The sequence below is a fragment of the Mirounga leonina genome, unplaced genomic scaffold (assembly GCF_011800145.1).
Source record: "Mirounga leonina isolate KUSES-001 unplaced genomic scaffold, KU_Mleo_1.0 Mir_154, whole genome shotgun sequence".
NCBI classification, from domain to species: domain Eukaryota; kingdom Metazoa; phylum Chordata; class Mammalia; order Carnivora; family Phocidae; genus Mirounga; species Mirounga leonina.
In genome coordinates this window covers 1,349,754-1,375,932 of record NW_023270389.1, presented here as the reverse complement: position 1 = coordinate 1,375,932, position 26,179 = coordinate 1,349,754, and the positions used below count along the sequence as shown (strand labels likewise).

General features: G+C 39.3%; 1 protein-coding gene across 4 annotated transcripts in view; it reads left to right on the top strand.

The window, feature by feature from the left end:
- Positions 1 to 26,179, top strand: part of ASH1L (ASH1 like histone lysine methyltransferase) — a 192,825-nt gene that overhangs the window by 142,608 nt on the left and 24,038 nt on the right. For 3 of the 4 annotated variants that reach the window (XM_035009770.1, XM_035009771.1, XM_035009772.1), the window contains 6 exons: positions 2,146 to 2,250; positions 9,588 to 9,661; positions 11,189 to 11,234; positions 11,352 to 11,460; positions 17,691 to 17,897; positions 18,026 to 18,172. In XM_035009770.1, the coding sequence (XP_034865661.1) occupies positions 2,146 to 2,250; positions 9,588 to 9,661; positions 11,189 to 11,234; positions 11,352 to 11,460; positions 17,691 to 17,897; positions 18,026 to 18,172 (688 nt within the window). The remainder of the gene's footprint in view (positions 1 to 2,145; positions 2,251 to 9,587; positions 9,662 to 11,188; positions 11,235 to 11,351; positions 11,461 to 17,690; positions 17,898 to 18,025; positions 18,173 to 26,179) is intronic. The other variant, XM_035009773.1, reaches the window with a different exon arrangement.

Below are 26,179 nucleotides of genomic sequence, written 5' to 3'. Positions count from 1 at the left end.
ACTTTTAGACAATATCCTCCATACTCTAGTCAGACATTGTAGAAAAAAACTGTTACCCTACCCACACTCATACCAGCAGGTGCCCAGTGGGGAGCCTTGGCTTCTATCCCCAGCAGGCAGTAATAAGGTGTCCCACCCGGGCCCCCGACCTGTGTTATATCAGAGGACTTTGACCATCCTCCAGTAGTGACATGGCCTCTCCCACCATCCCCTCAGCGATAACAACCTACCGACGCTCAGGTTTCAATGGAGGCTGAGTGGGGAACTCCCAACTGGTAATCACTGGACATCTTACTCCCTTAACTTGCTGGAGCAGTTTTGGAAAAGGTCAGACAAAATAGAAGGTTTATGTAAAATCCAGAACCTGGTAACATAATACAGAAATGTCTAGGTTTAAACTGGAAATCATATGTCACACTAGGAAGCAGGGAGATCTTAAACTGAGTTTTTTTTTTTTAAGATTTTATTTATTTGAGAGAGAGAGAGAGAACACAAGCATGAAGAGGGGCAGAGGGAGAGAGAGAAGCAGACTCCCTGAGGTGGGGCTCAATCGCAGGACCCTGGGATCATGACCTGAGCCAAAGGCAGACGCTTAACTGACTGAGCCACCCAGGCGCCCGTTAAACTGAATTTTAAAAGGCAGTCAGTACATGCCAACATCAAGATGTTAGAATTACCTGACAAAGATTTTAAAGCATTTAGATTTTTAAAAACACTAGCCCCCCCAAACACACACTTCAACAAGTAATAATATGCTTGAAACATGAAAACAGTAGAAAGCCTCAGGAGGGAAATAGAAAGAATTCCAAGTCAGAATTTTAGAATTGAAAGATGCAGTAGCTGCTGTTAAGGCTTAGGGATGTGCTCAGCAGCAAGATGAAGGAGGCACAGGAAGGAATCGGTCCCATCCGAACAAGAGAGAAAGTAGACCTAAAAAAGACAGAGTCTGTGGGATCATGACAAAAGGGCGACATTTGTATCCTCCGTGTGCTGGAAGGAAGAAAGAAACACGGAGATGAAAAACTACTTTGGTAAATAGTGGCTGAAAACTTCGCAGATTTGGCAGGAGACATGAAGCTACTAATGGAAGTCGATGATCAAACCTAGCAGGACACACTCGAAGAGATCCCTGTGGAGGCATATCCTAGTCCAACTTCAGCCCTCTAAAGACACAGCAGTTGTAAAACTGAGAGAGAAATGAATCCCTACCTATAGGGATAAGGCAGTTCAGACAATAGTGGATTGCTTGTCTGAATCCAGGGAAATGGCACAACATTTTTCAAGTGCTGAAAGAAAAAGTGTCTAGCCAGAATTTTAAACCCAGTGAAAGTATCCTTTAGGAATTAAATGAGAATCAAAGCCTTCCTAGATGAAGGATGATATCTAAAAGAATATGTTGCCAGTAGACCTACTCTGTGGATAAAAGAAGGTTTCTAACAGAAAAGAAATACCAGAAGGGACCTTGGAACATCAGGAAAGCAGAAGGAACAGTAAGTACATTTATGGGCATATACAATAGGCTTTCCTTCTCCTTTTGAATCTTCTAAGTAACTCTTTAGTAAACGAAGCAAAAAATCTTAACACTGCTATATTTTTTAACAACATATTGAGGCATAATTCACATATCCTACAATTCACCCATTTAAAGCATAGTGGTTTTTGGTGCATTACGTTGTTAATGTTTTTAACTTGTGGTAAAATATACGTAACTTAGAATTTGTACTTTTCATTTCCATTTCTCAGCGTAAGGTTCAGTGGCATTAAGTACATTCACATTATTGTGCAACCATAACCCCATCCCTCTCCAGAATTTTTTCATCATCCCAAACTGAAACTCTGTGCCCATTAAATAATAATTGCCCATTCCCTCAGCCCCTGGTAACTACTGTTATTCTTTTTATCCCTATGAATTTGACGGTTTTAGGTACCTCATATAGTGGAGTCATTACAATATTTGTCCTTTGGGGTCTCCCATATTTCACTTAGCATAATGTCCTTAAGGTTCTTCTTCTGTGTTGTAGCATATATGAGAATTTCATTCCTTTTTAATGCTGAGTAATATTCCTGTGTGTACACACACAGTCCATATTTTGTTTATCCATTCATCCACCGATGGACATTTCTGTTGTTTCCTCCTTTTTGCAGTTGTGAATAATGCTGCTATGAACATTGGTTTACAATTCTCTGTTGAGGACCCCGCTTTCAATTCTTTTGTCTATATACCCAGAGGTGGGATTGCTGGCTCATATGGTGAGTCTACAGTTAATTTTTGGGATCTGCCGCACTGTTTGCCACCATGGCTGCACCACTTTGATATCCCCACCAGCAATTCTTGAGAGTTCAGTTTCTCCACATCTTCAGTAACACTTGTCATTTTCTGTTATTTTTTCATGATAGCCATTCTAGTGGGTTTTGATTTGCATTTCCCTAATAGTAATGTTGACCTCTCTTCATGTACTTCTGGCCATTTGTATGTCTTCTTTGGTGAAATGTGTATTCAAGTGCTTGTCCACTTTTGAATTGAGTCCTTTGTTCCTTGTTCTTGAGCTTTGGGAGTTCTGTATATATTCTGGATATTAATTACTTACCAGATATGTGATAAATATAATATCTTTATGACATGGACAGGGAAGACCACAAAATGTATAAACACCAGAAGAAAAGATTGATAAATTTAATTACATTAACTACCGTATAAAAGAGAGTGGCTCTAGGGCGCCTGGGTGGCTCAGTCGGTTAAGCAACTGCCTTCGGCTCAGGTCATGATCCTGGAGTCCCGGGATCGAGTCCCGCATCGGGCTCCCAGCTCGGCAGGGAGTCTGCTTCTCCCTCTGACCCTCCTCCCTCTCGTGCTCTCTCTATCTCATTCTGTCTCAAATAAATAAATAAAATCTTTAAAAAAATAAAAAATAAAAAATAAAAGAGAGTGGCTCTAGTAATCAGGGTTGAATATGGTTGTTTATGATAGCTATGTTAAAATTACAGATTTTTAAGTAAGGTTTAGACTGAGGCAAGTGGGGGGGCACCTGTCTGGCTCAGTCAGTAGAATACGTGACTCTTGATCTCGGGGTCATGAGTTTGAGCCCCATGTTGGGTATAGACCTTACTTGAATAAATAAAACTTTTTTAAAAATTGAGGCAGATGGCTTAATTTGGTTGAGAGGATTCAATTTCAGGTGAGAAGAATGACACATGAGAATGTGAAAGCAGGAGGGAGCTAGTTGTATTTAAGAAATTGTGCTGGTACAGCCATTATGGAAAACTGTATGGAGGATCCTCAAAAAATTAAAAATAGAATGATCATGTGATCCAGCAACTCCACTTCTGGGAATATATCCAAAGGAAATGAAAACACTAGCTCAAAAAAATATCTGCACCCCCATGTTCATAGCAGCATTATCTACAATAGGCAAGACACGGAAGCAACCTAAGTGTCCATCGAGGGATGAATGAATGAAGAAGAGGCAGTATATACATGCAGTTGAGTATTACTCAGCCTCGTTAAAAGAAAAGGGGAAAGGAAGGCAAAAAAAGAAGAGTCTTGCCATTTGCAACAACATGGTAAAGGTGATGCTGCTGCTTCGTAGAGTTGAAAGAAAACAGTGGGGGCGCCCGGCCCCCTCAGTCCGCGGAGCTGGTGACTCTTGAGCTCAGGGCTGTGAGTTGGGGCCCCACATTGAGTGTGGAGCTTACTAAAAATAAAAAATAAAATCCTGAATGAATGAATGAGAACAGTTGGGGCCGTATCTCAAAGCTTATGCCATGGAATACATGTTTGCATTCATTCATTCAGAAAATACTTGTTCAGTGCCTACTTTTTGATCAGGCAGTTTTCTAGATGTTTGGGACACACCAGTAAGGAAAACAGGTGAAGATCCTTGCTTCCATGGGGCTGACAGTTTTCCACTGGGGAGAAATCCCACTGTCCGTGTATTTCTGGGTTGCACCTATTTTCCCTCAGGCTGACAAAACCAAAAGCTCAAATTCTACCTGTGTTTTGTTTAGTGAAACTTAAACGGTTTCCTGTAGGTATCCTTGATCATTATTTATAACCTCCTTAATGGCACACATTTCATAGATACACTACTCCTTTCAGTGAAATAGTACTATAGGTTTTTTAGGGGGGAATTCCAGGACAATTTACGCAGAATAACAAGGGCTAAATGAATAATTGTTATCTGTTTGTAGAGTGATATTCTAACCCGGTACTCAGATCGTATATAAACAAGCTGAGCTTTATCTGAAGTCAGTCACTTTATTCTTATTTAAAAAAAAAAAAAAAAAACAACCAAGTTTTTGTCAGATTTTAAGATCTCTTCTGGAAAAGGAGATTGTTATTTTTCTCCTTTCTATTGGGTACCTCCCTCACCTTTGACTTCCTCATTTGCCTAGCTACCTAATTATCAGTGGAGTGTGTTTGTGGAGATGTTCTGCCTCCGAGTCCTCTATTCATTTCCTCTTCATGTTAGGATTGATTTTGTGAAAGAAAATCATCATGACTTCCCCCTTCTATTTTTTTTTTCCCCAGGCGTCCCATGACTTCCCCCTTTTAGATTTCAAGGTCAGCACAGGCTTTAGAGCTTCTGTACTATTTGTCCTCTTTAAAATGACTTTGTTGTACAAGTTCAGTTTTCTTTTAAAGAGAAAAGTAAAGGATTTCTTTGCTCCTTCCCTAGAGATAAGTGGCAGTACTTGAGATCTCAAGACTTTAGCACACAATAAGAAAAATCCACAAAAGATGTGATTTCATCTAATTTTCACTTGGATATAAAGTGATTTTCCCCCATTTTTAAAAATGGGGATTAGCTAAAGAATCCCCCCCGCCCTTTTTTTTTTTTTTTAAATGAGATGCTCCTGATTAGATTCCCCTGAGGTATTCTCTCCAGCAGAATTTGATTAAGGAAATCTCTTCAGGTAGGTCTCACTTCTTAGAAATGAGTCCGAGCTCTCTCTGGTTTTAGAAATGTTAAAGAAAAGGAAAGAATGAGCCATCATTTCTTCCCCTGGCTCTTAGGATGTGAATTACAGTACAGGGACACAAATAATGCCAGGGAAGGCACCAGAACAACTGTTAAACACCAGCATTTCAACCAAATGAACTTAAAGATCACTTGGCTTCATTCCCCAATGCATCCCATCCAGCAAGTGGAAAGTTGTTCCAAAGAGCTGTACGAAAGGGAAGGCTTTTCTGGGCAGAAGTGTGAAAGGATAAGGAAAGGTCAGCTCACCTCATCTTCCTCTGGGGGATTTAGAAAAGGGTCATTGGTGCTGACTGGTTAAGACTTTCTGGAGAAGGTTTAAACTGCTATTAGGTAAGAGATAGTAAGGCCTAGTTTGGTGATTTAGCTTAGCACAAGTGACTCCATTTGGGGTCTCTTCTCTCTTTTTTAATACATCTATGGAGACTCATTGCTAGCAAAATTCAAGATGTTGGACTGTGGGAAAAATTATGTCTTTGAGTTTAGTTGAGGTAGATGTGAATGATTTCTTAAAAAGAGAAAGTATTCTTTTTTTTTTTTTTAAGATTTATTAATTTATTTTAGAGAGACCAGGGGAAAGGGCAGAGGGAAAGAATATCCAAGCAGACTCCCACTGAGTGCAGAGCCGGACTTGGGGCTCCACCTCATGACCCATGAGATCATGACCTGAGCTGAAACCAAGAGTCAGATGCTAAACTGACTGAGCCACCCAGGCACCCCAAGAAAGTATTCTTTTTATTATTATTATTTTTAAAGATTTTATTTATTTATTTGAGAGAGAGCACAAGCAGGGGACAGAGGGAGAAGCAGGCTCCCCGCTGAGCAGGGAGCCCAATGTGGGACTCAATCCCAGAATCCTGGGATCATGACCTGAGCTGAAGGCAGGCGCTTAACCGACTGAGCTACCCAGGCACCCCGTCGAGAAAGTATTCTTTTATTAACTTACTGGTTTCTCTTTCACTCTTTTATGCCTTCTACAGAAAATACATCAGGTATTGCTCGCAAAAAAAGGAGTTATCCCTTTGCATTAAGGGGTTTATCCTATCTTCTGAGGACCAATTTTGACTTTTTAAAAAATTACATTTGTATTGTTACTAAGAAACAGTGAGTACATACTTGCAAAGGAATTGTAATAGAGAAGGGTATGAATTAAAAGATAAAGCTCCCCCTTCCCAGAAATATAATAATTTAGTATATACCCTTTCAAACTTTTTTCCTTTATATATATATCTGTCTTCCAACAATTTACTGTAAAATTTTTCAGTAAACAAAAAATTGTGGGGAGCCCAGGGGGGCTCAATCACTTCAGCAGCCTACTCTTGATCTCAGCTCAGGTCTTGATCTCAGTGTCGTGAGTGCAAGCCCTGGGTTGGGCTCCACGCTGGCTGTAGAGCCTGCTAAAAAGAATTTAAAAATTAAGAAATAAGGAAAAAATTGAAAAAACTCTACAGTGAATGTGCAATATCCCATCACTTACATTTTGTCATTAACATTCAACCTTGATTTATCATATATTTATCTATCCATATATTAATTCATCTTATTTTTGGGTGCACTCCAAAGTAAATTGCAGAAAGTGATACACCTCCCCCTATTTCAGCATACGTATCAGAACCAAGGTCTCAGTATTTGTTTACAGATTTTTCTTTTGAGGTACATTTACCATTAATAAAATCCATAAATCTTTTTTTTTTTAAGATATATTTATTTTTAGAGAGAGTCAGAGCAGGGGTAGGGGCAGAGGGGGAAGGAGAAAGAATCTCAAGCAGACTTCCCACTAAATGCAGAGCCCGATGTAGGGCTTAATCCCCTGACCACCGAGATCATGACCTAAACCAAGACCAAGAGTCGGCCGCCCAACCGACTGAGCCACCCAGGCCCCCAATCTTTTTTTTTAAAGATTTATCCATTTAAGAAAGAGAGAGCTTGAGTACAAGCAAGGGGAGGGGCAGAGGGAGGAGTGGAGAATCTCAAGAAGACCACATGGAGCCAATGAGAGACTCTCGACCTCACAACCCTGAGGTCATGACCTGAGTCAAAATCAAGAGTCAGTTGCTCAACCCACTGAACCACCCAGACCCTCCCTAAAATGCATAAATCTTAAATGCACGTTTGCTGTGGTTTCTTTCATATACCTGCATAATCCAACCCCTCCTCAAGAACAGAGTCCTCGGGGCGCCTGGGTGGCTCAGTCAGTTGAGTGTCTGCCTTCAGCTCAGGTTGATCCCGGGGTCCTGGGATAGAGTCCTGCATCGGGCTCCCTGCTCAGTGGGGAGTCTGCTTTCCCTCTGCCCCTCACCCTGCTCGGGCTCTCTCTCTCTCTCTCTCTCTCAAATAAATAAAAAATCTTGAAAAGAACAGTGTCCTCATCCAGAAAGTGCCCTCATGCCCTTTGCCAGGCTGTTCCCACCACATATAGCTTTAATGTTTCAAAGTTTTTTTTTTTTTAAATGAGCCCATGCTTTATTTTTTTTGCAACTTGGAGAGTGTGTCCATATGAGTAAATATATACCTCATTTAATTTCTCTAGCTGCATATCTCATTATTTGAATGTACCAAAGTTTGCTTACCTTTGATAAACTTTACGTTGTTTCCACTTTTTCATTGCATACTCTGTAGTTACACATTCAGCTTTGCTTCCCTATCAACAAGTAGACTCTGGTCTTTTACCAGCTGTAACCGCAAAATCTTGTTATATTACTTTAACTCCACAAGTTATTTCTTCCACGATATACCTGTAATCCATGCTGCTGTATCTTCAGATTTGTCAGATAAACTCATTACACATTATGTGTTAACATAAATAGCATATTTTTATGAGAAATAACTTTTCCAAAGAAAAATTTCATAAGAAAAGTGACTTTATTTTACATTTTTGTAAATCTCTTTGATGTTTAGCTTAATATAAGACAACTGGATTTTCTAATCTATTTTTGCATTGAGTCTATTATGATGTTACTTTGGTTTAAGTACATGAAGAAATCTGTCCTCACACAGGTTAATAAGTTATAAAAGATATGAATATTTTAATAATTTCAGATAATTCTTCTTTGACACTCTAGCAAAAATATAAATGTAATAGTTCCTTAAAGGTGAGTTGCAATGTAGAGTATGAAATCAGTTAACTTTTTGTATTCTGTTACATTAAAGTCCATTGGTCTCTCTTGGAACTTAAATGGATTTTTTTACCCATGTGTGATTTTATCACTTCATGTATTGGTCATTAAGAAATTCTGATTCACTGAATTATATTGCTCTTCCATTCCCTGTATGCATCCAAAACCATTCACATTTGTGCATCTTCCCACCTATTTCGTGAGGAAATTTTAAGTATTGGAAAATAAGATTCTTACGGTAGTGGACACAAGTTTTCCAAAATTCCAGCATTCACTTCAAACTCAAATTTTATCACTGGAAACAGATATTTTCAGTTGTTTCTTGAAGTAACAAGCTCACTTCACTCATTTTCACTTCCTAAGTCTGAATAACCGTAGTTTGTGAGTTACTCTTTCTAGTACAGCTGGTATATTCCATGGAAGAAGCTAGTCCGGCTCGCCGTTGTGTCTGCCCGGGCACATTTGCGGGACACGGCCACCAGGGGTGAGGCACAGTGCTTCAGGTGTCCTTCCTTTGTGCCTTGCAGAATATTAACATTCCTGGCTTGTGGGTCAAGATTTAATTCAATTTTTATAGGTTCCTCAAAAGCATTCTTAATGTTTAATGCTTCTCTGATGCTGGCATGGTTCATTTCTATTAGTTTCATTCTTCCGGTACAGTTTTCTGCCACTTGCCTTATTGCTACTAAGATACCAGCAGTCCTACCCACCGTTGCTTTCATACCATTAATACAGATGTCAGCCTAGTGAAAATGGCATGTAACACCTGAGCACTGAGTACTCAGTAGTTCTAAGACAGTCTTTACCCCTGGATCCCCCAGGATTGGCAGAGCCTTGAGAACTACTGGGCTAGAGACAGTGATAGGATGAATACCCAGACAACAAGAAGTTTTAGCTTCCTGTGAGAAGTGAGTCACCTAAAGGGCAGGAAGGTCAGAGAGTAAGTAAGGAAATTGAGGCAGCCTCTTTAAGGTGGAAAAGGGCTTTTGACTTTTACTAGTAGTTCTACTTCAAGGCGGGGGGGGGGGGGGGGGGGGTGGTAAATGTTAACAGATCATAAATTTGAATGTAAATACTCTTGAGTTATTTAAATCCAGGGACTCCTATTTTAGAAAGTTCTTATACTTCCCGTTTTTACAGACAACCTTATATTGTGTATAATAATGTAGGAGAATAGCTGCCAGATGCTCTAGTTAATAATTTTAATAATCAAACAATTCTTAGCTTTTAGTTGGCTTCATAATGACCTGTGTGTTTTTTGATAGTAAGTTTGCTTTGTTGTTTTATATAGGCTACTATTAAAACATATCTTTAGCATTTACCACCTGGAGCATGATGGAAAAGAGTAGCTAAAATTAAAAATTGGTGATGGAAAATCCATAAAATTAAATATTAAATCTTTATTTTTCTAACCAGTGCATATTAGATCTTGTGACTGTTTGACCCTTTGTATGAATAGATACTGAAATTGATAGTATTTTTTTTGATTCAGGGAAGTATCTAAGGCAAAAGAGAATCGACTTCCAGCTTCCCTATGACATCCTTTGGCAGTGGAAGCACAATCAGGTACAGGAGCCTATCTTACCTTACCAGGTTTTATTCTTGGGTGGGGGGGATGCAAGTCTCTCGCTGCCTCCTTGTGAAACAAGTGCTCTGTGCTGTCCTCTTAGGAAGTATAGAGAACTGTCCCTGTGAAGGTTAGAGACTAGGAAAAATTAACTTGCATCCATATCTAATGTGCCCTATTTGTCTTTGCTCGTACTTCAGAATAGCAGTGAGTTCCTGCTTCCGTAGGCAACCTTCTGTTATGAGTCTGGACTTTTATTTTGGTAGCAGAACTCTGTTCTGTGAGAATCCTGTTTGATGCAGGTCCCAGGAGAATTTAGATGTACTGCCAGCAGCACTAAGAAATTTCAGGCTTTATTTCTGTTGGCTCCTTCCCATCAGTTTGGAATTTATTTTTCACATACAAAGGAGATTCTTCTACCAGAGGAAACAGGGAAAATGTTTAAATGTATACTTTTAAAAGATCTTTATGTTGGGAACTAAAAATAGGAAGGTGCTGTTTTTCTCTGCTGCTTCCCTAATTGTAAAGTTTCCCCCAGTAATTCCTAGAGTTCTTGTAGCTGTAGCCCCAGGCCTCATGTTGAGAACAGCATCAGGAAATAGAAGTTGTCGTGCAAATGAGGTGAATAGGCTCCTGACCTCTGCCAGAATTCCACCAAAGTTCTGTTTTGGAAAGCCGAAAGCAGTGGACATTCCCCTCCGCATTCTCTTCTCTGGGTGGCCTCTCTCGAATTCTAAGAGGACCAATATGTTAGATATCTGTTTCCGAGGTCGTGACCATGAAGGAGACAGTGCTCTATCCCCATTGAAAAATGGCGGTGGGTTTGGTTTTTTTTTGCAGGTTTATAGACACCCTCACTTAGACCACGGTGCTGCTTTTGTGCACTTACTGTAAAACACTGGCCAGCTGACCACCTCTCTTTTGATACCTTCCTTTTTTTTCTTTTCTTTTTTTTTTTGTGCTGAATGTATTCTTAATTGCAATATGAGAGCTTTATTTTCTGCCTTTCCTCTCTCCTGTATTCACTAAATTAATTGCCTTAATTAAAATGTGAAATGTGTTTTTCTAGAATACCCACCCTGAAAAGGCCAGGGTGCTCATCTTTTTAATCTCGTATACTACCCAGACCGTCCCAACAAGCCCTATGAGTGTTTTCCTTTCTTTTCATAGAGGCAAATTGAGTTAATGTATCCAAAAGAATAGCTTCGTTTTACAGTGTGATTTTTGTTTAAGTCTGTCCACAGCATGCACATAATTGAGAATGTGTTCTCATGAAGCTATTTCAGGTTTCTTCTGTTGCATCTGTTTCTCTCTCACCCTGATCTAGTAAGTCACTTTTTATTTCAGAGTGTAAAAAGTGATCACACCAAGAATTTCCCTCAAACGTATCCAACCCAGGAAGTCTTATAAATATTCCCATATGAGCAGAGCACGTGGATAATTTCTTATATTTTTAGTGATTGATGCTGCTTGTCTGGCATTTGAAGTTAAATGCTGTATCAAAATTTTTCCTTTTTTTCTTCTAGCTATACAAAAAGCCAGATGTCCCACTATATAAAAAAATCCGTTCAAGTGAGTAACTTGGGAGCTATTTTTTTCTGCCTTCATACCATCAATGTTCTTCTTAGCCTAGCACTTAAAAAATTATCCTCTATGTTCACAAATTACGCTTTGCTATCTTCTCTCAAGATGTCTACGTTGATGTCAAGCCCCTTTCTGGTTACGAGGCCACCACCTGTAACTGTAAGAAGCCAGAGGATGACACCGGGAAGGGCTGTGTGGACGACTGCCTCAACAGGTACTGTACTAAACTGACTTCTCTGAAAGCACAGGCTTTCGGATAGATGACACTTTTTTTGGAGGGAAAAGTTAAATAAGCTCTTTGATTTCCTCTCCTGAAGTTGCACAAAGCTCTACAAAACCTAATTGATGGGCTGTCTTAATCTTCTTGGGCTGTTATGGCGAAATACCATAGCCCTGGTGACTTAAACAGCAGAAATTTATTTCTCATCGTTCTGGAGGCTGGGAAGTCCAAGGTCAAGATGCAAGTATTTGATGTCTGGTGAGGACCCACGTCCTGGCTTATAGACAGCCACTTTCTCCCTGTGTGTTCACGTGGCCTTTCCTTAGTGCATGCTTATGGAGAAAGAGCTCTCTGTTCCTCTTCCTGTGGGGACACTAATTCCATCATGCAGTTCCTCCTACCCTTATACTCTAATATAAGCCAGTTGACCTCCCAGAGACTCTACTTCCAAATAACCATTACATTGGGGGCTGGGGCTTCAGCTGTTAATTTTAGGGAGACACAAGCATTCAGCCCATCAGATGGGCTGAATGGAGTAACAGAAAAAGAATGAGATTTAGGGTTTTAACATACCCAAGTTTAAATCCTCTTATTACTTAGGAGACCTGAAGAAAGTTATTTAACCCCTCTAATAAAAATGGTACCTTCTTTATGTGGGGCTGGGGGTGAGGATTTTATGAGACAATGTTCATAAAGTATTCAGCATAGTTTAGAAACTTTCCAAACTCTCCATAAATGGTAGCCATAATGAGGGAGTAAGGTAGGATGGTGGCAGTGAGAAGGAAGAAAGGCATGATGTATTCCGAAGGAAAACTGGGATGGTGACCCATTAGCATACGCACATAGATGCACATGTGCTGACTGGGTCAGTGGTGCTGATGAGAGGTGGTTTTGCTTTTGTCAGAGAATGAAAGTATGGGGTCTGGCCAGTTTGGGGGTCAAAACTATGATTTTCATTTGGGGCCATTAAGTTCCAAATGACACGGAGATTTCAAAATGGAAATGTCTGATAGAGACCGAAGAATGGACATCTGATTTGTTGGTCTTAGTAACATAAGCAAATTTACAGTAAAAAAGAACCAATGAACTTTACATCAGTGCTTTCTCTTCTAGATAGTTTTCCTGGCCAAAGACAACTGCTTCCGCAGTCTCTGGTCAACTGTCCTATGGGCTAAGGGAATCGATGTTTTAGTAGCTCCTCTGTCAACATGGCAGCTGGTAAATTCTGCCTTACACCACATCATTGTTAACTCACATCTTGTACATACACACACGTGGTTTCAGGAGTCATAGCTGCTTGCCTCGTCTGTGTTGTGCACTGATTTTTCTTCACTCACAGATGTTTTTTATATGTATATACTTTTTTTTTCTTTTTTGGTCTTTTTTTTTCCTTTTTATATATATACACTTTTTTTTTTTTAAGATTTTATTTATTTATTTGAGAGAGAGAATGAGAGAGAGAGCACATGAGAGGGAGGAGGGCCAGAGGGAGAAGCAGACTCCCTGCCGAACAGGGAGCCCGATGCGGGACTCGATCCCGGGACTCCAGGATCATGACCTGAGCGGAAGGCAGCCGCTTAACCAACTGAGCCACCCAGGCGCCCTATATATACACTTTTATGTATCAGTGTGGTCCACAACCTCACCATTTTTAGGAGTTCTGTTATCTTCCATAGGTTGATATGCCCTAGTTTGCCATCCTCCTGTGGTTCGTCATTCAAATTATTCCCAATGTTTTGCTATTAAAAATCACACTACTGTAAAACTGTAGATTCCTTTTTTTTAACCTTTAAGATGTACTCTCAGAAGAAGAATTATCTGAACAAACTATATGAACATTTATAATTCTTACTATATACTATCTAGTAGCTCTCATAAATTAATGCGTTAATTTGGAGTATCACGACCAGGATATGAATATACTCACTTCCCTATAGTTCCACCTCCTTTAGGCATTCGCATCTAACTTTATTTTTGGTGCTTTAATATTTCATTGGTTTAACGTTTGGGAATATCATATGTGTTTAGAATTGCTTAAATTTGCATTCCTCTGTATGCTAACATTACTGTTTTTTATATGATATTGTATTGTCTATGAAATTGCCATAATATAGCTACCATCTCATTGGTTTAGTTCCTCTCTTTTTCACAGTAGTCTAATGAGATAGGTAATAGTTTTATATTTTATGAATGAAGGATCCTAGAGTTTGGATAGTAAGTTGCTCCGTATCATATACAACACTTAAGTGACAGAATTTGAACCCATGTGTGTTTGATTCAAAAGTCATGTCCTTTCCACTGTATACACTGCTTATTGTGTAAGTCGTTAGTCTTTTAATCACATAGAACTGAAATCTGAATATTTACCTTTACGTAATTACATTGATTGTCTTGTATCATTTTTGTTACTATGGGTGTCACATTTGTCCTCACCATTGTGTTGTCTTTCTTAAAAAAAAAAAAAAAAAACAACTCAGATACGGTGCTGCCAACTTTATGAGAATATGAACCCTACAGGGGCGGCTGGGTGGCTCAGTCAGTTAAATGTCTGCCTTTGGCTCAGGTCATGATCCCAGGGTCCTGGGATCAAGCCCCGCATCGGGCTCTCTGCTCAGTGGGGAGTCTGCTTCTCCCTCTCCCTCTGCCCCCCCCGCCAAACAAACAAATAAATAAAATATGAACCCTACATATTCATGCATCTAATGATGAGGTGATAAATGCATAAATATCTAAGAAAAATCAAAATACATTATTCAGTGGATGCTTCCATATATATTTAAAAGCAACCCACATAAAGATTTAGTTAAATGGAGCTACCTAAAATGTCTTTCCTGTCTTGAATGTATTCAAGGTTTTGTAAATATTTGTGGGGAAAACTCAAATATCTGTAAGATTCAATTTTATGTCTATATAAGGTTCACATAGCCCAAAGGAAACTGAATTCAGGACTGTTTTTAAAAATACGTAATGGGTTTTTATAAAATATTTTTAAAACATGGCCTCTTCTAAACAATTTCTAGGAATCATCAGTGTTGTTTATAAATTCTATAAGATCTTCCCTAGTTAATATTTATGTCTGTACACCGTCCATATCAAACCCCTTACAGCTCCAGAATTTTCCACATTCCCTAGAGCAGAGTCTCATAATTCATTTCAAGCTGCTTTTTAACCCTGTACCCATTTGTTCACAGCATGTACAGAGCCCACTCTCTCAGTTCTCACAAAAACAAACATGTTGTATAACAAAGCCAAATACTTAGGGGAAGATAAAAGTGTATTGCCAGGTAAGCCTTGTAATGCCACCAGAAGGGATTACTCTTGAGTTCACGTGCCACAAACTGAACATCGGGTCCCTGGCTAACTCCCTGTTAGATCCTGTCTGTGCTCCTTTGTTGAGTACAGTTTACTTGCTCTTACCCCACAGTGAGATCCTTCACCTTTTGCTGCAGAAGAGCAGTAGGCCTTCAAATTCTTGGTCCCCAAGTAGAGAGGATCCCCTCCCCTGCCTCCAAGGCTTACTCCTTCCTGAGCTGGCATGATTTGTAGTGGGAATATTTTTCAAGTGAAAACCCATCTCCACTCACGGGATGGTCTGACGTCCTTAACGAGTTAAGTCAGTCACACTAGTACACTTGCCAGTGACTATTAAACACTGAGTCTCACCATGTGAGGGAAGGAGCTTTCCAATCTAGGTCTATATTTAGAAGGAGGAAAATTCTCTAGTCTTACAGTGAACGGCATTATGTGGCTAAAGATAATGGCAATTTATGCTGTAAGTCAACAACTTCACATCTTAGTTTGCAGCACCTACTTTCAGATTTTGATAAGTTTACGGTTTGTTTTCCAGACACAATGAATAGAACCATGTTTTACTTTTTACGTAAAGGACTTATCTTGATAATTGAAACGAATGGAATGTATTTCAGTGCCTTCAACTGTAGAAACCACAAATTTTCAACAATTGAGTGTTCTCCAGCAGAAATTTTTTAAAATTGATTTTAAAATCTCTTCCATCTCAAGGCATCTGGGTGGCTCAGTCGTTAAGCATCTGCCTTCGGCTCGGGTCATGATCCCAGGGTCCTGGGATCCAGTCCCACATCGGGCTCCTTGCTCAGTGGGGAGCCTGCTTCTCCCTCTCCCACTCCCCCTGCTTGTGCTCCCTCTCTCGCTGTGTCTCTCTCTGTCAAATAAATAAAATCTTTTGAAAAAATAAAATAAAATAAGATCTCTTTCATCTCAGGGCACCTGGGTGGCTCAGTTGGTTAAGCGTCTGCCTTTGGCTCAGGTCATGATCCCAGGGTCCTGAGATTGAGCCCCACATCGGGCTCCCTGCTTAGTGGGAAGCCTGCTTCTCCCTCTCCCTCTGCCTGCCTGCCGCTCCCCTTGCTTGGGCTCTCTCTCTGTCACTCTCTCTCTCTCTGTGTGTCAAATAAATAAAATCTTTAAAAATAAATAAATAAATAAATAAATAAATAAATAAATAAAATCTCATCTCAGTACTCTGTTATATTTTAGTTCTTTTATCCACATAAAGCTTATTGTTTTGTGTGTTTTGAGGTATGATGAAAATTCAGGTGGGGTATTGTTAAGAGAGAGTTACAATTGAAACTATGAACATGAATGAGCCTTCTTTTTTTTTTTATTTGAATTCAATTAATTAACATGTAGTGTATTATTAGTTTCAGAGGTACAGTTCAGTGATTATCAATTGCATATAACACCCAGTGCTTATTACATCACATGCCCTCCTTAATGCCCATCACCCAGTTACCCCATCCCCCCATCCTCTGTGAATGAGCCTTCTAAAGATAAGAGGAACAGGAATGTGCCATGAATGGTAGAGAGGGAAAAAAGGATTTCTGGTTTTCTTTAAAAAAAAAAAAAAAAAAATTCGTTATTGGAAAGGTGGGAAATCCATTATCCTAAAAGATCAAGAAGGAGAGCATTTTCATGAGGGGTGTTCAGTTGTGTTCATTCAACGAAAAATTCATTAAAAGAAAGAAAAAAGGTGGTGAATTTGACGGTAACGCAGTGTCTTTCTCACAAATTAAGCTGATTGTCTTGATTGAATAATCCCAGTGTGGATACTTTCTCTGCTTACTGCTCATTTATGTGATTTGACACTGTGTGTTCTGCCCTTTAGATAAGGATATTTATTTGAAGAATGGCTATGAAAGTACTTTATATTATAAAATGTTAAATGCTTTTTTTTTACAAGATTTATAAGTTACGGGTGTGTGTGTGTGTGTGTGTATATGTTATATAAAATATAATGTGATATTCTGATCTACCATTATATTCTTGATCCTCCCTTGTTTTAATCATGTTCAGTAGCCTTACTGGGATTCTAAACCATACACCAAAACTAAATGGCTTCTCTGAAAGATCCAGAAATGTAAAAAAACAAAGCAGTTAGAAATCATGTGCATAACAGCTTTTCTCTACCATGTGGAGAATATTTTGCTTGTTAATTCACTAGAGGTTATAAATTCAGCTAGTATAGAGACTAGAAGTGTTATTTCAATATGGAAATGTCATTTACACTAATGAAATGTAAAATTCTTATAAAATGACAGTGCAGGGTCACCTGGGGGTGCTCAGTCGGTTGAGCATCTACTTTCAGCTCAGGTCATGATCCTGGTGTCCTGGAATCGAGTCCCACATCGGGCTCCCTGCTTAGCGGAGAGTGTGGTTCTCCCTCTCCCTCTGCTCCTCCCTACTGCTCATGCTCCCTGTCTCTCTCTCGCTCTCAAATAAAATCTTAAAAAAAGAAACTGCAAATGTACTGAACTGTATACTTAAAAATATTTACAGTGTAAAGTTTATGTGTGATTTTACTACAATTTCAAAAGAAAAAAAGTCTGTAAATGCCCATCAGCTACTTCAAAATAAGAATGCCATGTAATCTTCAAATTATTAATTCCTCTATGGGTTGTAGCTTTATTGTAGTTTTATTCTTAGCACAGAGCTAAACATGATTGTGTTTACCCAGGATGCTTAGTGGACAGTTAGCTTAATCTATTCAGCATTTATAACTTCACTTGGAAATTTTCAGTATTATTAAGTTTTGAAGTTGTATACTCTTTGCCCTTACGAACCCTGTTAACTAATCCAACCTTGTTAAAATAAAAACAATGTATTTTAAAACTTCCTATAAAACAAAAGTGGGTTCATGAAAGCATATATAATATTAATTGACATACAATTATCCCTTTTCTTTCTAGAATGATCTTTGCTGAGTGTTCCCCCAACACTTGCCCCTGTGGTGAGCAGTGCTGTAACCAGAGGATACAGAGGCATGAGTGGGTACAGTGTCTAGAACGATTTCGAGCTGAGGAAAAAGGTTGGGGAATCAGAACCAAAGAACCCCTGAAAGCTGGGCAGTTCATCATTGAATACCTAGGGGAGGTTGTCAGCGAACAAGAGTTCAGGTACAGTGATGAATGATGATACGCCAATAAAATGGCAGAGGTACCAGATTAGAATGAAAAATGGGAGATTTCAAATTTACTTTCAACTTAATCATTAATTGACTTTCAATTCTTCCTCTCCTCTTTAGGAACAGGATGATTGAGCAGTATCATAATCACAGTGACCACTATTGCCTGAACCTGGATAGTGGGATGGTGATTGACAGTTACCGGATGGGGAATGAGGCCCGATTCATCAACCACAGCTGTGACCCAAACTGTGAAATGCAGAAATGGTAAGGAAGCAGGGGAAGGTGAAGTCACAAATCCAAGAGAGCAGAAGGCATTGAGGGTATTGAGATGAGTCTTTCCCGCAGTGTGAGTCAGCTTACACAAGCACCTCAGGCAATTCCCTGTTATACCAGATCCTCCAGGCATAGTCAGCTGCTGCTATTTCTTCGCTTCATCTTAACTATTCCCAGAAAAATATAACAGTATATATGATAGTATAATAATGATAGTATAATAATGGCAATACCTAATACTTATCAGCTGCTTACTTGCCAGGTACTGTGTTACATGGTTCTTCTCCTGTGAGGTCACTCAGCATATTTATTACATGCCCACTGGATTTGTCACAGTGAGAAACAAAAATAAGTAAAATAGATAAGAATCTAACTAAAAGCAAAAAACTACATCTAAAAAATTCAAAAAAGATAATAGAAGATTCTGGGAAGATGGTGGAGTAGGAAGCATCAGGAGTCTCTCTCCCCTTAGATAATTATACTAGCAGAATCTGTCTGATGGAACAATTTTGGAGTCTGTTGAACGCTTGCAACTACTAGGGGAAGGCTGAGATGGTAAATTGTGGTTCCTTTTAGTCAATTTAGTCAGTTTCAACTCAGAACAGTAGCAACTCCCTGTGCCCTACCCCCAGCCACATGGCAGGTAGCCATGCCAGCGTTCCAATCTGTTTGCACACAGATTGCAGAAGCTGGGATGAGTGAGGAGGACCCTGTCCTCTAAAAATGGGGAATCTGGGCTCTGATTGCTGCTTCTGATCACAGAGGTGCAGACAAAGATGGGCAACCATTGTGGTGGTCCCTCCCACCATTGTTGTAAGCCCCTCTCCTGCCACCGGAAGTGACTTCCAGGAGATTTGAAGGGATAGGGCCCTATTTTCTTCCCCTTCATTTTTCACTTTTTTTTTTCCTTTTGGGGGCCAGAAATTAAAGATTAGGACATGTGAGCCCTGGGAGAGAACCTTATTTCCAGACATACCACATTATTAGGTCCAAATTTGTGGTGTTACAAGGAAAAATCACAAGGAATACAAAGAAACAGGAAACTATGGCCCATTCAAAGAAAAAGTAATAATTCAAAAGAATCTGCCCCTTAAAAAGACTCAATGGCAAATAGGTTAGACAAAGACTTTATAAAACAAAAGTCCAAAGATGCTCAAAGAACTAAGGGACAATGTGGAGAAATTCATGACACTGATGTGTGAGCAAAGTGGAAATATCAATGAAGAGATAGATAGCCTAAAAAGAAACCAAAAACAAATTCTGAAAAGTATAATTGAAATGAAAAATTCACAAGAGGGATTCAGAGGCAGACTTGAGCAGACTGAAGAAAGAATCCATGAACTCCAAGATATGACATTGGAAATTCTCAAGTCTGAGGAACAGAAAGAAAAACACTGAAGGAAAGAGAACAGACCCTAGGGGACCTCTGGGACACCATCCACCAGACCATCATATGCATTGTGGGTGTCCCAGAAGGAGCAAAGAGAAAGAGGCAAAGAGAGTATTTGAACAAATAATGGTTGAAAACTTCCTAAATTTGATGGAAGACGTGAATGTAAATAAGCACAAAGTTCACTGAACTCCACGTAAGATGAACTCAAAGAGACACACAGCAAGAAACATAATCAAACTTGCAAAAGATAAAGAGCAGATCCTGAAAGCAGCATTAGACAAGCAAATCACATACAAGGGATCCTCAATATTATCTGCAGTTTTCCTACCAGAATTTTGGAGGCCTGGGGTGCCTGGCTGGTTCAGTCAGTGGAGCCTGTGACTCTTGACTCGGGGTTATGGGTTTGAGCTCTATGTAGGACAAAGAGATTACTTAAAAATAAAATCCTTAGGGGCGCCTATGTGGGTCAGTTAGTAAAGCATTCTGCCATTGTCTCGGGTCATGATCCCAGGGTCCTGCGATTGAGCCCTGCATAGGGGTCCCTGCTCAGTGGGGAGTCTGCTTGTCCCTCTGCCCCTCCCCCCATTTGTGCACGCGCTCTCTCTCTCTCTCTCTCAAATATCTTTTAAAAATAAGAATAAAATAATATAAAATCTTTTCTAAAAAAGTAGATGACTTAAACTCTCCAAGTGACAGAATGGAATTCAACATCCATTTATGATAAAAACTTTAGACAAAGTGGGTATAAGGGGACATACCTCAACATAATAAAGGCCATATACAAGAAGCCCACAGCTAAAAACATACTCAGTGGTAAAAGTTTGAAAGCTTTTACTCTTAAGATCAGGAAAAGGATGGGACACTTGGATGGCTCAGCTGGTTAAACGGCTGCCTTCAGCTCAGAGCATAATCTCAGGCCCTGAAATCAAGCCCCACATCGGGCTCTCTGCTCAGTGGGGAGTCTGCTTCAGATCAGGAAAAGGACATTCCTACCACTTTTATTCAACATAGTACTGGAAGTACTAGCCAGAGCAATTAAGCAAGAAAAAGAAAATACATCCAAATTGGAAAGGAAGAAGTAAAACTGTCTCTATTTGCAGATGACATGACATTATACATAGGAAACCATAAAGACTCTACAAAAAAATTGTCAGAACTGATAACCAGTTAACTGGTTGCAGGATACAAAATCAAAATTTCAAACTTAGTTGCATTTCCACACTCTAATAATGAACTGTCAGAGAAATTAAGAAAACAGTCCCATTTGCAAAGCAGCATAGAAAATAAAATACCTAAGAGTAAATTTATCCAAGGATGTGAAAGTCATGTACATTGAAAACACTAATAATTCGTTAATGAAAAAAATTGAATAAGGCTCAGTGGAATGGAAGAATTAATTATTGTTAAATAATATGCTCGTGGAATGGAAGAATTAATATTGGTAAAATGTCCATACTGCCCAAAGCAGTCTACAAATTCAGTGCAATAAAAGTCAAAACTTCAATGGCAAATTTCAGAGAAATTGAACAAAGAATCCTAAGATCCCAAACAGTGAAAGCAATTGAAAAAGAATAAAGGTGGAGGCATCTCACTCCCTGATTTCAAACTATATTACAAAACTATAATAATCAAAACAGTGTAATATTGGCTTAAAAATGACATGAATGTATTAGAATCGAGAGCTCAGAAATAAACGCACGCTTGTATGATCAATTAATTTGTATCAAAGGAGACACAAATACATAGTACGGAACATGCAGTCTATTCAATAAATTGTGTTGGGAAAACTGGACCCCTCCCTACACCGTATACAGAAATCAAGCCAAGATGCACTAAAGACTTGAAGGTAGCACCTGAAACCATAAAATTCCTAGAAGAAACCATAGGGGATAAGCTCCTTGACGTCGTTCTTGGCGAGGACTTTTTGGGGTTGACTCCAGAAGCAAAGGGCAACAAAAGCAGAGCTAAGCAAGTGGGACTACATCAAACTATAAAGTTTCTATACAGCAAAGGAAACCATCAATAAGATAAAAAGGCAACCCATAGGATGGGAGAAAATATTTGCAATACATATATCTGATAAATGGCTAATACATAAAATAAAGAACTGCAACTCAATAGCAGCAAAGCACATCACTACCAATTCTACAGAAATACTGAGGATTATAAGAGAATGCCACAGACAGTTGTACGCCAAAAAATGGGATTACCTAGTTGAGATGGACAAATTTCTTGAAACACAAAACCTACCAAGACTAAATCATGAAGACATAGAAAAATCTGAACAGACTCATAACTAGTAAAGTGATTGAATCAATAATCAGAAATCTCAACAAAGAAAAGTCCGGTCTGAACCTGATGGTTTCACTCATGAATTCTTCCAAACTAGTGCCAATCCATCTCAAACTTTTCCAAAAAAATTAAAGAGAAGGAAACACTTCCTGACTCATTCTGTGAGGCCAGCATAGTCTTGATGACAAAGCCACACAAAGACTCGACAAGAAAACTACAAAGCAAACCAGTATTCTTTATGAACATTGATGCAAAGTCCTCAACATAATACTGGCAAACAGATTTTAGCAGCATATTAAAAGGATTATACACCCTGACCAAGTGGGATTTATTCTTGGAATGCAAGCATGGTTCAGCATCAGAGAATAGACCAATGTAATATGTCACATCAACAATATGAAAGGGGAAAAAAACGATCATCTCGATGCAGAAAAATCATTTTACAGAATAGAAGGAAACTACCTTAACCTAATACAGTAGTCCTTATCCACAGTTTCACTTTCCTTTGTGTCAGTTACCCGTGGTCAGCCTTGGTCTAGATGCAAATGGTCCTCCCTCACAATGCCTACGTCATTCACTTCACTTCATCTCACTAGGTAGGCATTTTGTCATCTCACATCATCACATGGAAAGGAAGAATGAGTATAGTAAGATATTGAGAGAGGGGAGAAAGAGAAAGACCACATTCAGGTAACTTTTATTACAGTAAATTGCTATAATTGTATTTTATTATTCTTAATCTCTTACTGTACCTAATTTGTAAGTTAATCATAGCTATACATGTTTAGGAAAATACATAGTATATATAGGGTTTGGTTCTGTCCACATTTTCAGATATCCACTGGGGGTCTTGGAACATATACCGCACAGATAAGAGGGGACTGCTCTAAGAGTCCTATATGAAAACCCACAGCAGGGCACCTGGGTGGCTCAGGTGGTTAAACATCTGCCTTTGGCTCAGGTGTGATCTCCAGGTCCTGGGATCGAGCCCATGTCAGGCTCCCAGCTCAGCCTCTCCCCCTGCTTGTGCTCTCTCTCTCTCTCTCTCTGACAAATAAAGTCTTTAAAAAAAGAAAAAGAAGGGGTGCCTGGGTGGCTCAGTTGTTAAGCGTTTGCCTTCAGCTCAGGTCATGATCCCAGGGTCCTGGGATCAAGCCCTGCATCGGGTTCCCTGCTCAGCGGGAAGCCTGCTTCTCCCTCTCCCACTCCCCCTGCTTGTGTTCCCTCTCTTGCTGTCTCTCTGTCAAATAAGTAAAATCTTCTTTAAAAAATAAATAAATGAAAAAGAAAAAATTAAAGACATAAATTAATGAAAACACATTCCATGTTCATGTACCATAAAGACTTTATATTGTTAAAATATGAACATCACCCACAGCAATCTACAGATTCAGTACAACCGCAGCAAAATCCCAAAAACTTTTTTTGCAGAAATAGAAAAAACCAACCTAAAATTCATATGGAATCCTAAGGGTCCGTGAATAACCAAAACACTTCTTAGAACAAAACTTGTCACACTTCTTGATTTCAGAACTTAACTACAAAGTTACAGTAATCAACTTTTTATTGGCATAAGGACAGAATGATAGACCCATGAAAGAGAATAGAGAGCTCAGAAGTAATCCCTCACATACGTGGTCAAATGACTTTTGACAAGTGTGCCAAGATCATTCAATGGAGAAAGAAGAGTCTTTTCAATAAATTGTGCTGGGAAAACTGGACATCCACATGCAAAAAAAATGAAGCTGGACCCTTACCTAGCACCATATGCAAAAATTAACTCAAATAGATCAAGGACCTAAACTAAGACCTAAGGCAATAAAACTTGTAGAAGAAAACTTAGGACAGAAGCTTTATGACATTGGACATGGCAGTGATTTCTTGAATATGGTACCAAAGAGGCAAAATGGAAAAAAAAAACACACACGGACAAATTGGACTTTGTGAAAATTTTAAGATTTTGTACATCAAAAGACACCGAGGAAAGAAGCAACCCACAGAATGGGAGAAAATAAACATCCTGATTCAGAAATGGGCAACGGATTTGAATAGAGATTTCGCCAAAGAAAATAATACAAATGGTCAATAAGCACATGAAAAGGTGCCCAACAGCACTAATCATTAAGGAAATGCAAATCAAAACCACAATGAAGGGCCCCTGGTTGTCTCAGCTGGTTAGCATCCGACTTGATTTTGGCTCAGTTCATGATCTCAGGGTTGTGGGATCGAGCCCTGTGCCAGGCTCTGTGCTCAGCCAGAAGGCAGCTTGAGATTTCCTCCCTCTCCCTCTGCACCCCCACTTGTGTGCACGCACACGCACTCACTCAAATATTTAAAAAACACACAATGAGACACCACCTCAGACCCATTAGAATGGCTCCTGTCAAAATAACAGAAAAGTAGTGTTGGTGAGGACATGGATGAATCGAGATCCTTTCACACGGTGTGTGAGGGGGTAGAATGGTATTTCCACTTGGGGAAAACCATATGGAGGAACCTCAAAAAATTAAAAATAGAGTTACTATATGACCCAGCAATTCCATTGGGTATTTACACAAAAGGACTGAAAGTATGGTTTTGAAGATGTATCTGCACCTTCATATTCATAGTGAGCATTCATAATAGCTCAAATATGGAAGCAGCCCAAGTGTCCATCAGTGGATGAAGAGATAAGCAAGCAAAATGTGGTATATACATACAATGGAATTACTCATTTTTTAAAGGAAGGAAAATTTGCAGCGTCCTACATCATGTATGGACCTTGATGGCATTATGCCAAGTGAAAATAGTCACAAAAAGACAAATACTGTACAATTCCACTTATGCGAGGTACTTACAGTAATCAGAATTATAGACAGTAGAGTGGCGGTGGGGGTGGGAGGAGGAGGTGGTCGCTGTAAGTGTGGTACTTGAGTTTGTCAAGGTGAAGAGAGCTGTGAGCATGGTGGCGGTGACAGCTGTACAACAGTGGGTGTACTTACGCCACCGAACTGCACACTCTAAAACGGTCAAGATGGTAGGTTCTATGTTACGTGTGTTTTCATACAACTTTAAAAGATAATTGGATATTTGAGGGGCGCCTGGGTGGCTCTCGGTTACGCGTCTGCCTTCCACTCAGGTCACGATCCCAGGGCCTTGGGGTCAAGTCCCGCATCAGGCTCCTTGCTTGGCGGGAGTCTGCTTCTCCTTCTCCCTGTCCTCCTGCTCCTTCTCTCTTTCTCTCTCACTCACTATGAAATAAAATCTTTTTTTAAAAAGATAATTGGATAATTTGAACAGCTTTCTATTTTTGTAAATTTTTTAACTTTAGGTATCACATAGAGACAGATTTCAAGTGTAAATTACCATCCATTTTTACAAATACATACACCCATACAACCCACATCCTTATCAACATATAGAACATTTCCATTGTTTCAGATTTAGAATCTTGCCACCTCGAAGGCAAGCAGTGATGTTTCTGTCACCAGATTTGTTTTGCCTACTGCCTATTGCAGAACTGCACATATATGTCGTCTTCTGTGTCTGGCTGCTTTCACTTAGAACGTTTTTACAGCTTTCCGTGTTGTTGATGTTTATTCTGGACTAATGTTCCTTTGTATAAATTCACCACAGTTTATCCATTTTCCTGAACTTCTGTTTGGAGAGTTAAATAAAATGAAGAAATTCCTTGAAAAAGCACAACTTAAAAAACGGCATGAGAAGAGATAAAAAGTCTGAATATCTACCAGTGAAATTGAATGTATAATTAACAGTTTCTGACAAAAGAAGCTCCAGGCTCAAATATCTTCATTGATAATTCTTCTGTATACTTAAAGAAGAAATGATGTCTGTACTACCAATATCCTATAAACTCTTCCATTTCATACTTCTAGTATAACCTTCATCTGAAACCTAACAACACTGTTAAGAGAAAGAAGAAATATAGGCAAACATCTCCCATGAACATAGACACAAAAATCCTCATTAAAATATTAGCAAATCAGGGTGGCTCAATCGTTAGGCGTCTGCCTTCAGCTCAGGTCATGATCCCAGGGTCCTGGGATCGAGCCCCACATCGGGCTCTCTGCTCTGCGGGAAGCCTGCTTCTCCCTCTCCCACTCCCCCTGCTTGTGTTCTCTCTCTCGCTGTGTCTCTCTGTCAAATAAATAAAATCTTTAAAAATATATATATTAACAGATCAGCTCTAGAAATATATAAGAAGGTAATTACATCATGACCATGTGGGGTTTACTCCAGGAATGAAAGTTTGATTGGTTTAACATTCACAATCAATGTAACTTACTACATTAACAGAATAAAGGCAAAAAAAA